Below are 18,010 nucleotides of genomic sequence, written 5' to 3'. Positions count from 1 at the left end.
CTGCTGAGTAACAGATGTACCACAAAAAGCTACATAACATTAATTACAAATGTTAGACAAGTGGCATACACTAACAATCCTGTGACGAATAAATTAATATGGAAAATATCTGAACATGAAGAAGTAATCTTAACAAGAACTAGTACTATTTTAATGAGAAAGAAATTAAACTCAATATCTAGATCACATATATCACAAAGATAAGCAAAAAAAAATTATTGATGAAATTGCTACTTTATAGAACAATGCTTAGAATTCATATCATAACAGTGCTAATGCAATTGTATGCTTTCTATGAACTAAATCACAGATGTAGAAATCTATCTTACTGCTAAAATCAGTTTGATTAGAAAAGTGATAAGCGTGTTTCTTATATAAATGTAATTATTTTCTTACATTATTGTAATACTGACAATAGTATTTCTGCTACTATTACCAATACCTGTCTATATTTTTAATTTATTTTTTCACAAAGCAAGTGCTTTATAGCTTTAGTTTTAGACAATTACTTTTTATTTTTGATATGCTAGTATATATGGGGTCATTATTAGAAGCTCTATTTTAGATAACTAATTTTAAAACTAAAATTTGTATGTTACATAAGCTACGAATGAAAAGTTATTAATTTCATTATCATTCGATTGCAATTTCTGAAAATATTATATCCTATCTCTAGTTTTCAAATAATTTCCAGCTAATGTAGTATAGTACAACATACATTAGTATTTCGTTAAATGTAGGTTAAAAGTTTACAAAAAAAGATTGGTTAAGACTAAAAGGTATTGCTTGCAAAGAAGAGTTGTGTATTATGTTTTTATTATGTACACTATTTACATCTCTCACGCTGCTACAACAGCTCTAGCAATTTTGCAAGTTTTATTAATTGAAAGTTGATAAATAAATCTCACTATTAGAAAATTATATTCTTACACAAAAAGCAGTTCACCAAAAAAATATATCTTCTTGGAGTAGCGTTTATTTTTAACAGTAGATTAAAAAGCGATCACTCAGACAGCACGTTTTTTATTTCAATTTAGAATTCAAGTCTATTTACTTGAATCGCGAGAAATAATAGCAAAAATGAGTATTATAACGGTTATATTCGAACGTCTTTGTTCATCACAAAAGAAAGAATAGCACTTCATGTAAAAAATATTCAAATAAATATGACTTACACTTCAGGCTAAAGTCTCTTTTACAAACAAACTGTAACGGTTTTATGGTATATGATATACGTGTTTCACAACACAACGCACACCATACATAAAAAGGCATTTTGTATACGTAAGCAGAATAGAAAATTTAGAAGTATTTGAGACACGAGCGACCTTCAGAAAGAATATTTTAAAGCACTAATTGATATAAATCTATGCTGTCTTAAAAATTTATTTAAAAAAATAGCTAATTAATCGCAAGATGGTAATATGTGAAATCTTGAGACGAAAGCCTGAATTGCAAAATTATTATCATTGTGTTTGGGATACACCGGACATATTTAATTTATTTACACTGTTTAATCTTTTTTTTAAATTATATGAAAAAAAGCTACTTACTTTTCAAAGAAGAATACCAATTCCCCGTTCGCTTGCAGCTGGTACAAACACGTCGGTGGTCGAGTCGTGGAGAATAACAAAGTAATTGCAAAGACCTGTACAGAAAAACACTGTTATAAGATTTGAATTGTTACTACGGTTTTTGTCGGAATCGATAAATGGCAAGCATATAGCTAATTATTTTAAACAAAACGGAATATTAAAGAACAGTTCGTAAGTAATGTTATACGCTACTTACAATTCTTAGTTGAAATACTTTTCTCTGTCCAGTATGATTCGCTTCGAAGTACGTTGCCGGTTGAGATACTGTCGTCCAGATAACACTTCCACACAGCACACTAGTTCGCAAAGGAATGAGAAGAGCAGGAAGAGTTGCCGAGCCACGAGGTTTCAACTTGCAGCGTGCCGTGTGTCCGCCCGACCTCGACGCATGCGCGTTGCGCCAAACAGAGAAAAAGAGAAAGAGGGAGAGAGAGTCGAGTGGAGAAGTGAGAAGTGAGAGATGGAATAGTTGAGAAATGAGAAGGCGACTATGGCTATATATGCGTTCAGATTTGCCCGTCTGGACCGACTTGTAGTGTCTCTTACTCTCTGTCTCTCTCTATGGCGCAACGCGCATGCGTCGAGGTCGGGCGGAAACACGGCACGCTGCAAGTTGAAACCTCGTGGCTCGGCAACTCTTCCTGCTCTTCTCATTCCTTTGCGAACTAGTGTGCTGTGTGGAAGTGTTATCTGGACGACAGTATCTCAACCGGCAACGTACTTCGAAGCGAATCATACTGGACAGAGAAAAGTATTTCAACTAAGAATTGTAAGTAGCGTATAACATTACTTACGAACTGTTCTTTAATATTCCGTTTTGTTTAAAATAATTAGCTATATGCTTGCCATTTATCGATTCCGACAAAAACCGTAGTAACAATTCAAATCTTATAACAGTGTTTTTCTGTACAGGTCTTTGCAATTACTTTGCTATTCTCCACGACTCGACCACCGACGTGTTTGTACCAGCTGCAAGCGAACGGGGAAGTGGTATGCTTCTTTGAAAAGTAAGTACCTTTTTTTCATATAATTTAAAAAAAAGATTAAACAGTGTAAATAAATTAAATATGTCCGGTGTATCCCAAACACAATGATAATAATTTTGCAATTCAGGCTTTCGTCTCAAGATTTCACATATTACCATCTTGCGATTAATTAGCTATTTTTTTAAATAAATTTTTAAGACAGCATAGATTTATATCAATTAGTGCTTTAAAATATTCTTTCTGAAGGTCGCTCGTGTCTCAAATACTTCTAAATTTTCTATTCTGCTTACGTATACAAAATGCCTTTTTATGTATGGTGTGCGTTGTGTTGTGAAACACGTATATCATATACCATAAAACCGTTACAGTTTGTTTGTAAAAAGAGACTTTAGCCTGAAGCGTAAGTCATGTTTATTTGAATATTTTTTACATGAAGTGCTATTCTTTCTTTTGTGATGAACAAAGACGTTCGAATATAACCGTTATAATACTCATTTTTGCTATTATTTCTCGCGATTCAAGTAAATAGACTTGAATTCTAAATTGAAATAAAAAACGTGCTGTATGAGTGATCGCTTTTTAATCTACTGTTAAAAATAAACGCTACTCAAAGAAGATATATTTTTTGGTGAACTGCTTTTTGTGTAAGAATACAATTTTCTAATAGTGAGATTTATTTTAACAATTTTCAATTAATAAAACTGGTACTTTTCTCTCGAAGTATACGTCAGCCATAGTATTGATAAAATTAGGAAGCTTAAATAAACTTAAGTTCCACGTCTGTAGATCAATTTTTATTAATTGCATCATGTAGCATGTTCACCATACATCGTATAAGTATTATGTTTTTTTGGAAAATTCCAGGTAAAATGGTAGAGGAATGTCACAAGATAACTAACTTTAACCAATTCTCCTTAGATGCCGAAGGAAACCGTATTTAATCGTCGAGGTAGAGAAATAATTCAACCTAAAAAATACCAAACGACATCATCGGACGAAGGCGCATATAAAAAAATAGTCCTTAATAAGAATAGTACGCTTGCGAAGCGGTTACAGAAATTAGGTGAAACAGCACTTTATGCAAAATCGAATACAACGAATATTGTAATGCAGCAACATTAAGGTAAATCTCTTTTAGCTACTAACGCATTGTCACATAAGGAAAGGGAAGGGGGAAACAGGGCTGAAGGAATGAATGAAAGGAGTAAAAAGACAATCCTTGCTACTCAAAGTGAAAACAATGCAGAATGTAATGTTTTGTTGGAAAGGAATAACAATTTTATAATGCAGAAATCTGCATTGCCAATAAGCGAAATGAATAGAGTACAGGAAAACGAAGAAGAGAACATGTTGTTTTCGGAGCATAGTAACGCGTTAACTGATAATCTTAGCGAAATTAGTATAAATATTGGTCCTCAAGAACATAGCTTTAATAGTAGCGATAATAGTCAAATATTAGAAGTAGTTCTAAGAATGGAACAAAGTATTAAGGAATTAACGGCGAAGGTAGACAATTTAACGGAGGAAAATAGAGAATTGAGGAAACATTTATGCTATTTCCCATACGAAACTGAGGCTCCGCAAGGCTTTCCTTTGCAAACCTTAAATGATTATTTAGATTTTACTACTGATAAAACAAAGCACTCTGCATTGTTTTCATATTTGAGGTATTTGGGCGGAGTAAATTTGAAGGGATGTATTAATACCTTTTTTAAAGAGACATTCAGTAATGATCTAATAAATTTATTCACGTGGACCGGTAAAACATCGACTCCGGGTAGCAATGCGTTGGCTTTGCAATCTAGTGTCCTGTGTAGAATATTGTTCAAAACAATATTAGAATGTAAAAATATACCCAGGCCTAGTCATATAGAGTTTTGCAATGCAATGCAGGAAGGTATAAAGGTGGCAAAGTAACACTTGCGTGATGATAGAAAACGGGGCGATCACGAACGCAGATCTCGTATCGCGTATGAGGAGGAAATGGAGGCACTATATGGAGAAGAAGCCCAGGTGATAGAGACCTAGAATAAGAAATTTATATATGTTAGATAAACTAATGTGCAGAGAATGATGATTCCAATCCGATCTAATATGAAACAACATTTTCTGGAGTGTACGCGCTCCTTTCGTATGTCCTTTTATGCATTAGTCAAAATTCGGAGGGAGGAGGATATCAGAAAAAAACTGTTCACAATATCACCCTTCTCATCTTACTTTAAAATGAATAACTGAAAATTATAAAAAATAGTTTTAAATCATTAAAAATGTCAGAGTTCAAACAACGCAAATTGACGCATTGGTGTGAATAGCGTGTTACTAATAATAAACGTATTGCTATTGTAAAAATTGAATTATTTAACACAATGTTATTTCCTTGTTTTTCATGTTACTTACCCGGAGACTTGTTGGAGTCTTGAATGATCTGCAAAGAATAATAGAGCCATACAACGAAAAAGGAAGGAAAACAGAGCACATAGGATTGAATGACCGTAAAAAGGATATGGAAACTTCATCTTTGTTTACCGTAGCCAGGACTGAAAGAAAAACTCGACGCAGCGACGAATATATTAATTATTAACAATATTATTGAGATAAATTATTATATACTGTGATTATATGAAACTCCGTTTATCAGTGCATATAATTATAACATTGATATAAAACGGAGTAGATTTTGTTTAGTGGGGGTAACTGTGATATTCCACCTCCACAGATGCTTGGATCTTGTCTTATGCGGAATGTTAGATTTCTTCGCTTAAAAAGTAGCGTTGCGATTTTCACTTTATAAAAAAGGCATCGGAGGCAAAATGATTTACCGTCGATAGATTATATTGATTGCGAATCATAGAATATATGTATGTGTGGGATTCTCTGTTCATCCGCCACCCATCTCCCCGTGTTATACATACTTAAATAGCAAATAGTAAAAATGTTTACTGAAATATAAATGTCAAAATGTATTACCGGTGTGATCGGGTAAGGAATGGATGAATGAGAATAACGAATGAATATTTAATATCTTTACATAAAATATATTGCTGCGATAAATTGTGCGTAATGCCTAGCAACCGAAAACGCTCTTATAGGGATATCGTTGACAATTGTAATTCAAATTTTTAGATCTCCTTTTATAAAATGAAATTGCATTTATAGAGGAAAGGGTTATACAAATGCCTACTCGTATAAGATGATAACTTTAGTAGTTTACGCATGCTTTATCGAGTCATGAGATTAAATTTTTGTAACGAATAAAAGTATGATGATTTCAATGAATTGTTAATTTTCAAAACGAATTAGAAACGTTAAAAAAAGCGGTGAAGTAATGTATAACGTTGAATTACTTAAAGTGTATATTTTATCAAAGATATCCGTTCGTAATCGTTTGAATATTTAAGAAGATATAGCAGTTCGAATTTTCTAAATTAATATTAATGTATGTCACTGATGTCCACAAAAATTACGGATTTTCGTAAAAATTGCATTGTTTTGTCTGGTAAAATATACAGCCATTTTTGCAATTAACCTTTTTGTAGCAAATACTCAGCTAGCAACACTATAAAACACGTATATTATTTCTCTTATAAATCAAGTAATACTTTATTTTGAAATGTAACGATTTTTAATACAAGTCATTATACTATATTTTACAAAACAATAATTTGCAAGAAACGATAATACATGGAAATCAAATAATTGATTGATTAAAAATGACTATTAACTAATAGTAGCCTTAACAACTAAAAATGAGTAGTATTAAAATTTATACCAATTAGAGCGAAAACCTAAGAAGCATAAACTAGTCATAAAAATATTGTAATGGATAATATATTTGTAAGATCATAAGTGAAAGGCAGATATCTGAAAGAACAGCGGTCAAATAACTTGTAAGCGACGATACTTAATGTAGCGAGCCAGAGTGTACAGTATAGAAGACTAATAGGAATTTGGCTTAAGGTAGTACTAGCGTGACATTTTCTACTGGCTAATCAGACACTCTTTAAAGAGGAAATAAATAAATTCTGAAAATTTAAAACTGAAATATCAAATAATATATAACTGCAACACAATGTGTGAAAAAAATATTTCACTTTCTTTTTCGTCGATAATTTCATTTTTTATACTTAAATTTTTAAATTTAGTCTAACTTGTTTTTTCAATGATAAATGTTTATTTCTCATTCGATTTTCGTTGTTGAAGCGCCATTTTATTCATTAAAGGGTACTCTAAAATTCGAATGTGGTATATTTGTAGAGTATGTTATAAAGATAAGATTTCAAGAATGTTTCAAATTTGGTTTGTAAATTAATTAATGCACTTGTTGTACATAAAAATGAGAAATTATCCAGTTTTCTGCTACCTCTCATTGCGAATCTCAAAAAGTTTGTTGCATTCCAAACTCTTTTTAATTATTATACATTTTAAATTTTCTAATTCCATATTCAACGTTTTCAATTTAAAATTGATTTCATTGTAAGGTGCAAAAGTCCAATTTTATAGGTTGCGATATGCCTTGCGCGAATAATTTTTTACTACATTCAAACGGTTTTCCTAAAATTGTTCGCTTCGATTAATCTTACATTTGAATCTTGTTAAACATATTATTCTTCACTTTTACTATATTTAAACTGTACTTCAAATACCTTTGATAATTCAATTAAAATGTATTATGAAAACGATTGTAAACCATAAAAGTAAAAAAATTATATAATTTACTTACTTACCTTCCTTCTTTTTGAATCATGCCTCTAATTAAAGATTTCAAATTTATTTCTGAAGTATCAATTTATTTTGCAGATTTCTTTCATACCAACCTAGTTATCGTTCAGTAACACGCTCTGGTAGTAATCTAATTTACCGGCTAATAATTGAATACACAGATTTCTCTAAAAAAATTACCGACAGAACAGTTTCGGCACAACAGATTCTACCTGCAGATTACGTGCAGAGCTCATACAGATTCTGTAGTACAGATTCTTACCGACAGATTCCCTTCCATGTCGGAAACAGAAAAGGTGTGATCTGTAGGCAGATTGAAGTACAGATTTCGATTAGATTTTAGACAGATGGCTACTAGGGTTTATAAGTACTCCCCGACCCCAAGTGAGTTATCCTATCCCCTTTAATGTACTCTCTGACCGCAAGTGAGTTACCCTAGCCCCTTTATAAGTACTCCCTGACCCCCAAATGTGTTACCTTAGTCCCATAAATGTACTCCCTGACCCCAAGTGAGTTATCCTAGCCCCTTTATATGTACATTCTGAACGCAAGTGAGTTATCCTAGCCCCTTTATATGTACAATCTGACCGCAAGTGAGTTACCCTAGCCGCTTTATATGTACTCCCAGACCCCAAGTGTGTTACCCTAGTCTCATATATGTATTCCCTGAACCCAAGTGAGTTACCTTAGTTCCATAGAGGTCCTCCCTGACCCCAAATGAGTCACCCTAGCACCTTTATAAGTACTCCCTGACCCCAAGTGTGTTACCTTAGTCACATAAATGTACTCCCTGACTCCTAGTGAGTTATCCTATCCTCTTTATATGTACTCTCTGACCGCAATTGAGTTACTTTAGCCCAATTATATGTACTCTCTGACCGCAAGTGAGTTACCCTAGCCGCTTTATAGGTACTCCCAGACCCCAAGTGAGTTACCCTAGTCCCTTATAAGTACTTCCTGACCCCAAGTGTGTTACCCTAATCCCATAGAAGTACTCCCTGACCCCAAGTGAGTTACCATAGCCCCTTTATGAGTACTCCCTGACCCCAAGTAAGTTATCCTAGCCCCTTTATATGTACTCTCTGACAGCAAGAGAGTTACCGTAGTCCAATATAAGTACTCCCTGACCCCAAGTGAGTTACCATAGCCCCTTTATGAGTACTCCCTGACCCCAAGTGAGTTATCCTAGCCCCTTTATATGAACTCTCTGACCGCAAGTGAGTTATTCAAACCCCTTTATAAGTACTCCCTGACCCCAAGTGTGTTACCCTAGTCCCATAGAAGTACTCCCTGACCCCAAGTGAGTTACCCTAATCCCATATAAGTACACCCAGACCCCAAGTGAGTTACCCTAGTCCCATAGAAGTACTCCCTGACCCCATGTGTGTTACCATATCACCTTTATAAGTACTCCCTGACCCCAAGTGAGTTACCATATCACCTTTATAAGTACTCCCTGACCCCAAGCGAGTTACCCTAATCCCATATAAATACTCCCAGACCCCAAGTGAGTTACCCTAGCCCCTATATAAGTACTCCCTGACCCCAAGTGAGTTACCCTAGTCCCATAGAAGTACTCCCTGACCCCAAGTGAGTTACCATATCACCTTTATAAGTATTCCCTGACCCCAAGTGAGTTACCATATCACCTTTATAAGAACTCCCTGACCCCAAGTGAGTTATCCTAGCCCAGTTATATGTAGTCTCTGACCGCAAGTGAGTTACCGTAGTCCCAAAATAGTACTCCCTCACCCCAAGTGAGTTACCATAGCCCCTTTATAAGTATTCCCTGACCCCGAGTGAGTTACCATTGCCCCTTTATAAGTACTCCCTGAACCCAAGTGAGTTACCATAGCCCCTTTATAAGTACTCCCTGACCCCAAGTGAGTTACCATAGCCCCTTTATGAGTACTCCCTGACCCCAAGTGAGTTATCCTAGACCCTTTATATGCACTCTCTGACCGCAAGTGAGTTATTCAAACCCCTTTATAAGTACTCCCTGACCCCAAGTGTGTTACCCTAGTCCCATAGAAGTACTCCCTGACCCCAAGTGAGTTACCCTAATCCCATATAAGTACACCCAGACCCCAAGTGAGTTACCCTAGTCCCATAGAAGTACTCCCTGACCCCAAGTGTGTTACCATATCACCTTTATAAGTACTCCCTGACCCCAAGTGAGTTACCATATCACCTTTATAAGTACTCCCTGACCCCAAGCGAGTTATCCTAATCCCATATAAATACTCCCAGACCCCAAGTGAGTTACCCTAGCCCCTATATAAGTACTCCCTGACCCCAAGTGAGTTACCCTAGTCCCATAGAAGTACTCCCTGACCCCAAGTGAGTTACCATATCACCTTTATAAGTACTCCCTGACCCCAAGTGAGTTACCATATCACCTTTATAAGAACTCCCTGACCCCAAGTGAGTTATCCTAGCCCAGTTATATGTACTCTCTGACCGCAAGTGAGTTACCCTAGCCCCTTTATAAGTACTCCCTGACCCCAAGTGTGTTACCTTAGTCACATAAATGTACTCCCTGACCCCAAGTGAGTTATCATAGCCCCTTTATATGTACTCTCTGACCGCAAGTGAGTTACCATAGCCCCTTTATGAGTACTCCCTGACCCCAAGTGAGTTATCCTAGCCCCTTTATATGCACTCTCTGACCGCAAGTGAGTTATTCAAACCCCTTTATAAGTACTCCCTGACCCCAAGTGTGTTACCCTAGTCCCATAGAAGTACTCCCTGACCCCAAGTGAGTTACCATAGCCCCTTTATGAGTACTCCCTGACCCCAAGTGAGTTATCCTAGCCCCTTTATATGCACTCTCTGACCGCAAGTGAGTTATTCAAACCCCTTTATAAGTACTCCCTGACCCCAAGTGAGTTACTCTAATCCCATAGAAGTACTCCCTGACCCCAAGTGAGTTACCATATCACCTTTATAAGTACTCCCTGGCACCAAGTGAGTTACCATAGCCCCTTTATGAGTACTCCCTGACCCCAAGTAAGTTATCCTAGCCCCTTTATATGTACTCTCTGACAGCAAGAGAGTTACCCTAGTCCAATATAAGTACTCCCTGACCCCAAGTGAGTTACCATAGCCCCTTTATGAGTACTCCCTGACCCCAAGTGAGTTATCCTAGCCCCTTTATATGCACTCTCTGACCGCAAGTGAGTTATTCAAACCCCTTTATAAGTACTCCCTGACCCCAAGTGTGTTACCCTAGTCCCATAGAAGTACTCCCTGACCCCAAGTGAGTTACCCTAATCCCATATAAGTACACCCAGACCCCAAGTGAGTTACCCTAGTCCCATAGAAGTACTCCCTGACCCCAAGTGTGTTACCATATCACCTTTATAAGTACTCCCTGACCCCAAGTGAGTTACCATATCACCTTTATAAGTACTCCCTGACCCCAAGCGAGTTACCCTAATCCCATATAAGTACACCCAGACCCCAAGTGAGTTACCCTATTCCCATAGAAGTACTCCCTGACCCCAAGTGTGTTACCATATCACCTTTATAAGTACTCCCTGACCCCAAGTGAGTTACCATATCACCTTTATAAGTACTCCCTGACCCCTAGCGAGTTACCCTAATCCCATATAAATACTCCCAGACCCCAAGTGAGTTACCCTAGCCCCTATATAAGTACTCCCTGACCCCAAGTGAGTTACCCTAGTCCCATAGAAGTACTCCCTGACCCCAAGTGAGTTACCATATCACCTTTATAAGTACTCCCTGACCGCAAGTGAGTTACCGTAGTCCCAAAATAGTACTCCCTCACCCCAAGTGAGTTACCATAGCCCCTTTATAAGTATTCCCTGACCCCAAGTGAGTTACCATTGCCCCTTTATAAGTACTCCCTGAACCCAAGTGAGTTACCATAGCCCCTTTATAAGTACTCCCTGACCCCAAGTGAGTTACCATAGCCCCTTTATGAGTACTCCCTGACCCCAAGTGAGTTATCCTAGCCCCTTTTAATGCACTCTCTGACCGCAAGTGAGTTATTCAAACCCCTTTATAAGTACTCCCTGACCCCAAGTGTGTTACCCTAGTCCCATAGAAGTACTCCCTGACCCCAAGTGAGTTACCCTAATCCCATATAAGTACACCCAGACCCCAAGTGAGTTACCCTAGTCCCATAGAAGTACTCCCTGACCCCAAGTGTGTTACCATATCACCTTTATAAGTACTCCCTGACCCCAAGTGAGTTACCCTAATCCCATATAAATACTCCCAGACCCCAAGTGAGTTACCCTAGCCCCTATATAAGTACTCCCTGACCCCAAGTGAGTTACCCTAGTCCCATAGAAGTACTCCCTGACCCCAAGTGAGTTACCATATCACCTTTATAAGTACTCCCTGACCCCAAGTGAGTTACCATATCACCTTTATAAGAACTCCCTGACCCCAAGTGAGTTAACCTAGCCCAGTTATATGTAGTCTCTGACCGCAAGTGAGTTACCGTAGTCCCAAAATAGTACTCCCTCACCCCAAGTGAGTTACCATAGCCCCTTTATAAGTATTCCCTGACCCCAAGTGAGTTACCATTGCCCCTTTATAAGTACTCCCTGAACCCAAGTGAGTTACCATAGCCCCTTTATAAGTACTCCCTGACCCCAAGTGTGTTACCCTAGTCTCATATAAGTACTCCCTGACCCCAAGTGAGTTATCCTAGCCCCTTTATTTGCACTCTCTGACCGCAAGTGAGTTATTAAAACCCCTTTATTAGTACTCCCTGACCCCAAGTGAGTTATCCTATCCCCTTTATATGTACTCTCTGACCGCAAGTGAGTTACCCTAGCCCCTTTATAAGTACTCCCTGACTCCAAGTGTGTTACCTTAGTCACATAAATGTACTCCCTGACCCCAAGTGAGTTATCATAGCCCCTTTATATGTACTCTCTGACCGCAAGTGAGTTACCATAGCCCGTTTTTATGTACTCTCTGACCGCAAGTGAGTTACCCTAGTCCCTTATAAGTACTCCCTGACCCCAAGTGTGTTACCTTAGCCCCTTTATAAGTACTCCACGACCCTAATTGAGTTATCCTATCCCCTTTATATGTACTCTCTGACCGCAAGTGAGTTACCCTAGCCCCTATACAGGGTGTAACCAGCCAAAGACCGAAAGATTTTGACCAGAGATTCTTGAGGCTATACTAAGTAGAAAAGTCCTATATTATAAGATCCGCAAAAGCATGATTGCTGAGATAAATCAGTTTGAAAGCGAGCAATCAGGGCTTTGATCGAACGGAAGAATTACTTTACTGTCGCTTTCGTTGACACCTCCCTTTCGAAAAACAAAAGAAGCTCGTACCTCTCCGCCGCTCCGTAATGCCGTACATGTACACACACACGCCCGCAACTACGCCGATTATTAATATTACCTCCTAACGTTCTACAATCTTGATCCAAGCACCGTATGAAATTTATTTTTCGCCTAATATTAACAGAATCCCTGTGATGTAATTATTAATACTAAAATGCTAAACAAGTTATTCAGATTCCAGCTGCAACAGCTTAGAAGATGACATAATCCTAATAAAAAATGTACAATTCCGCCGCGGAATGTCCAATGAAGTAAAGAAGACTTACATTTCCTTCATATGAAAAGCAATTTTTATCTACAGGGAAAGTTTTCCAATTCTGTCTTCGTTCGTCTGTCGCGTCAAGTAATGTTTCGTCGCTTTGTCTTGTCAGTCGTCACGTCAGTCATGTCAAATCGTCCTCGTCGTCCTTAGTCTATTATTTTAAAAGCTGTTCAAAATGTCTCCCCCCTGCTTCGATACAAGCTCGCGCTCGTCGCAGCAGTTCTGTCCATACGTTGTCCAGCGTACGTTCGTCTATGTTAGCAACCGCCACTTTTAAACGCTCGAGCGCTACTTCCAGCGAGCCAGGCTCCGTCACATAAACTTCATTTTTTAGGTGACCCCAAAAAAAGAAGTCCAGTGGTGTCAGATCTGGAGAGCGAGGGGGCCACCTCACAGGTCCTCGGTAAGCGATCCATCGATTTGGAAAATAATTTTCCAAAATCGCAGAAACTGGCCGAGTATTATGAGGTGGGGCACCGTCCTGCTGAAACCACATTTTGGTCCGCAGGTCTAGCGGTACATCCTCAAGTAACTCAGGCAAATCTTCCGTGAGTAATCTCGCATATAACTCCCCATTCATTTTCTCTGGAAGGACGAACGGCCCGATCACATGAGTCCCTATTAACCCGGCCCAAACATTCAATTTCCACCTATGCTGGTAGTTTACCACACGTACGAAGTGTGGATTTTCCTCGGCGTAAGTGTGAGAGTTATGAAAATTGAATGTTCCGGCACGAGTAAATAGGGATTCATCCGTGAATAAAATTCGGCGATGAAAACCAGGATTGACTTCTGATTGTGTCAGAAGCCAACGACAAAAATTAACGCGTTGTGCGAAATCACCTTCCAACAGATCCTGAACGGGTGTGTGATGGTACGGATACAAATTCGCAGCCTTGAGAATTCGATGTACCGTCATATGCGAGATTTTAACTTCTCGAGCTATGCGGCGAGTGCTTGTTGTCGGGTCAGCTTCTACTAGATTCAGTACTTTTTCCGTCACACGTCTGTCACGTAAGTTGTGTCCACCTTTCTCCTGTCTTGGCAAAACATTACCCGTTTCTAAAACTCTACGATATGTGTCTGTAAACGTCGTACTGATTGGGTGTCGTCTATTTGGGTACCTTTCCCTGTAGATTCTCGCCGCCTCTGTCGCCACACCTCGAGCTTCTCCCAGGATGTACACCATTTGGCCGTATTCCTCATTCGTGAAATTCGGCATTTTTGACACAAAATTTGGCCACTAATTATATCCCGTGATATGCAGTTCACTTGCACTCTATCCGAAAGATGCGAAAGACTGATTGTTTATTACTATGACACGATTCGGAAGAAAAAACCTAAAGATACTTCATCTGTTTATTTTGAAAACATGTGAGTGGGTAAAATGCCGGATTTCACCAATGAAGAGTACGCAGAGATGATGCTGATGCTTTGAAAAGCTTGACGGGAGGCGGCGAAAATTTACAGGCAAAAGGTATCTAAATCGCAGAAATGTTGTCTAGTATTTTAGTATTAATAATTACATCACAGGGATTCTGTTAATATTAGGCGAAAAATAAATTTCATACGGTGCTTGGATCAGGATTGTAGAACGTTAGGAGGTAATATTAATAATCGGCGTAGTTGCGGGCGTGTGTGTGTACATGTACGGCATTACGGAGCGGCGGAGAGGTACGAGCTTCTTTTGTTTTTCGAAAGGGAGGTGTCAACGAAAGCGACAGTAAAGTAATTCTTCCGTTCGATCAAAGCCCTGATTGCTCGCTTTCAAACTGATTTATCTCAGCAATCATGCTTTTGCGGATCTTATAATATAGGACTTTTCTACTTAGTATAGCCTCAAGAATCTCTGGTCAAAATCTTTCGGTCTTTGGCTGGTTACACCCTGTATAAGTACTCCCTGACCCCAAGTGAGTTACCATATCACCTTTATAAGTACTCCCTGGCCCCAAGTGAGTTACCTTAGCCCCTTTATGAGTACTCCCTGACCCCAAGTAAGTTATCCTAGCCCCTTTATATGTACTCTCTGACCGCAAGTGAGTTACCCTAGTCCCATATAAGTACTTCTTTACCCAAAGTGAGTTATCCTAGCCCCTTTATTTGCACTCTCTGACCGCAAGTGAGTTATTAAAACCCCTTTATTAGTACTCCCTGACCCCAAGTGAGTTATCCTAACCCCTTTATATGTACTCTCTGACCGCAAGTGAGTTATCCTAGCCCCTTTATAAGTACTCCCTGACCCCAAGTGTGTTACCTTAGTCACATAAATGTACTCCCTGACCCCAAGTGAGTTATCATAGCCCCTTTATATGTACTCTCTGACCGCAAGTGAGTTACCATAACCCGTTTTTATGTACTCTCTGACCGCAAGTGAGTTACCCTAGTCCCTTATAAGTACTCCCTGACCCCAAGTGTGTTACCTTAGCCCCTTTATATGTACTCCACGACCCCAATTGAGTTATCCTATCCCCTTTATATGTACTCTCTGATCGCAAGTGAGTTACCCTAGCCCCTCTATATGTACTCCCTGACCCCAAGTGAGTTACCCTAATCACATATAAGTACTCCCAGACCCCAAGTGAGTTACCCTTGTCCCATAGAAGTACTCCAACATTTCAAGTGAGTTACCCTAGCCCATATATAAGTACTCCCTGACTGCAAGTGAGTTATCCTAGCGCCTTTATATGTACTCTCTGACCGCAACTGAGTTACCCTAGTCCCATAGAAGTACTCCCTGACCCCAAGTGAGTTACCCTAATCCCATATAAGTACTCCCAGACCCCAAGTGAGTTACCCTAGCCCCTATATAAGTACTCCCTGACCCCAAGTGAGTTACCATATCACTTTTATAAGTACTCCCTGGCCCCAAGTGAGTTACCTTAGCCCCTTTATGAGTACTCCCTGACCCCAAGTAAGTTATCCTAGCCCCTTTATATGTACTCTCTGACCGTAAGAGAGTTACCCTAGTCCAATATAAGTATTCTCTGACCGCAAGTGAGTTACCCTAGTCCCAAATAAGAACTCCCTGTCCCTAAGTGAGAACCCTAGCCCCTTTATATGTACTCCCTGACCCCAAGTGAGTTACCCTAATCCCATATAAGTACTCCCAGACCCCAAGTGAGTTACCCTAGTCCCATAAAAGTACTCCCACACTTCAAGTGAGTTACCCTAGCCCCTATATAAGTACTCCCTGACTGCAAGTGAGTTATCCTAGCGCCTTTATATGTACTCTCTGACCGCAACTGAGTTACCCTAGTCCCATAGAAGTACTCCCTGACCCCAAGTGAGTTACCCTAATCCCATATAAGTACTCCCAGACCCCAAGTGAGTTACCCTAGCCCCTATATAAGTACTCCCTGACCCCAAGTGAGTTACCATATCACCTTTATAAGTACTCCCTGGCCCCAAGTGAGTTACCTTAGCCCCTTTATGAGTACTCCCTGACCCCAAGTAAGTTATCCTAGCCCCTTTATATGTACTCTCTGACCGCAAGTGAGTTACCCTAGTCCAATATAAGAACTCCCTGTCCCTAAGTGAGAACCCTAGTCCCAAATAAGTACTCCCTGACCCCAAGTGAGTTACCCTAGCCCCTATATAAGTACTCCCTGACCCCAAGTGAGTTACCATATCACCTTTATAAGTACTCCCTGACCCCAAGTGAGTTACCATAGCCCCTTTATAAGTACTCCCTGACCCCCAAATGTGTTACCTTAGTCCCATAAATGTACTCCCTGACCCCAAGTGAGTTACCATAGCCCCTTTATAAATACTCCATGACCCCAAGTGAGTTATCCTAGCCTCTTTGTATGTACTCTCTGACCGCAAGTCAATTATCCTAGCCCCTTTATATGTACTCCCAGACCCCAAGTGAGTTACCCTAGTCCCTTAATAAGTACACCCTGGCCCCAAGTGAGTGACCCTGGCCCCATATACGTACTCCCTGCCCCCAAGTGAGTTACCCTAGTCCCATATAAGTACTCCTTGACCCAATGTGAGTTACCCTAGCCCCTTTATAAGTACTCCCTGACCCCAAGTGAGTTACCATATCACCTTTATAAGTACTCCCTGACCCCAAGTGAGTTATCCTAGCCCCTTTATATGTACTCTCTGACCGCAAGTGAGTTACCGTAGTCCCATAGTAGTACTCCCTGACCCCAAGTGAGTTATCCTAGCCCCTTTATATGAACTCTATGACCGCAAGTGAGTTACCCTAGTCCAATATAAGTACTCCCTGACCCCAAGTGAGTTACCGTAGCCCCTATATAAGTATACCCTGACCCCAAGTGAGTTACCATAGCCCCATTATAAGTACTCTCTGACCCCAAGTGAGTTATCCTAGCCCCTTTATATGTACTCTCTGACCGCAAGTGAGTTACCCTAGTCCAATATAAGTACTCCCTGACCCCAATTGAGTTACCATAGCCCCTTTATAAGTACTCCCTGACCCCAAGTGAGTTACCATAGCCCCTTTATAAGTACTCCCTGACCCCAAGTGAGTTATCCTAGCCCCTTTATATGCACTCTCTGACCGCAAGTGAGTTATTCAAACCCCTTATAAGTACTCCCTGAACCCAAGTGTGTTACCTTAGCCCTTTATAAGTACTCCCCGACCCCAAGTGAGTTATCCTATCCCCTTTATATGTACTCTCTGACCGCAAGTGAGTTACCCTAGCCCCATTATAAGTACTCCCTGACCCCAAGTGAGTTACCCTAGTCCCATAGAAGTACTTCCTGACCCCAAGTGAGTTACCATATCACCTTTATAAGTACTCCCTGACCCCAAGTGAGTTACCCTAATCCCATATTAATACTCCCAGACCCCAAGTGAGTTACCCTAGCCCCTAAATAAGTACTCCCTGACCCCAAGTGAGTTACCCTAGTCCCATAGAAGTACTTCCTGACCCCAAGTGAGTTACCATATCACCTTTATAAGTACTCCCTGACCCCAAGTGAGTTACCCTAATCCCATATAAATACTCCCAGACCCCAAGTGAGTTACCCTAGCCCCTATATAAGTACTCCCTGACCCCAAGTGAGTTACCCTAGTCCCATAGAAGTACTTCCTGACCCCAAGTGAGTTACCATATCACCTTTATAAGTACTCCCTGA

General features: G+C 39.7%; 1 protein-coding gene across 1 annotated transcript; it reads right to left on the bottom strand.

The window, feature by feature from the left end:
* Window positions 1-13,055: 13,055 nt before the first annotated feature.
* LOC136784098 (histone-lysine N-methyltransferase SETMAR-like) lies at window positions 13,056-14,123 on the bottom strand. Its single transcript, XM_066744601.1, has one exon. The coding sequence runs from the start codon at window positions 14,121-14,123 to the stop codon at window positions 13,056-13,058; it is 1,068 nt and encodes a 355-aa protein (XP_066600698.1).
* Between the last annotated feature and the right edge of the window lie 3,887 nt (window positions 14,124-18,010).

Source organism: Prorops nasuta, unplaced genomic scaffold, assembly GCF_024137725.1.
Source record: "Prorops nasuta isolate Cenicafe-Biocafe unplaced genomic scaffold, Cenicafe_Pnas_1.2 PNAS00046, whole genome shotgun sequence".
NCBI lineage: Eukaryota > Metazoa > Arthropoda > Insecta > Hymenoptera > Bethylidae > Prorops > Prorops nasuta.
The sequence above is the reverse complement of the archived record's forward strand: the minus strand, read 5'-3'. Positions and strand labels throughout refer to the sequence as shown.

Excerpts from the sequence above, each read along its gene's own strand:
- LOC136784098 (XM_066744601.1), bottom strand. The coding sequence starts at position 14,123 with ATGCCGAATTTCACGAATGAGGAATACGGCCAAATGGTGTACATCCTG.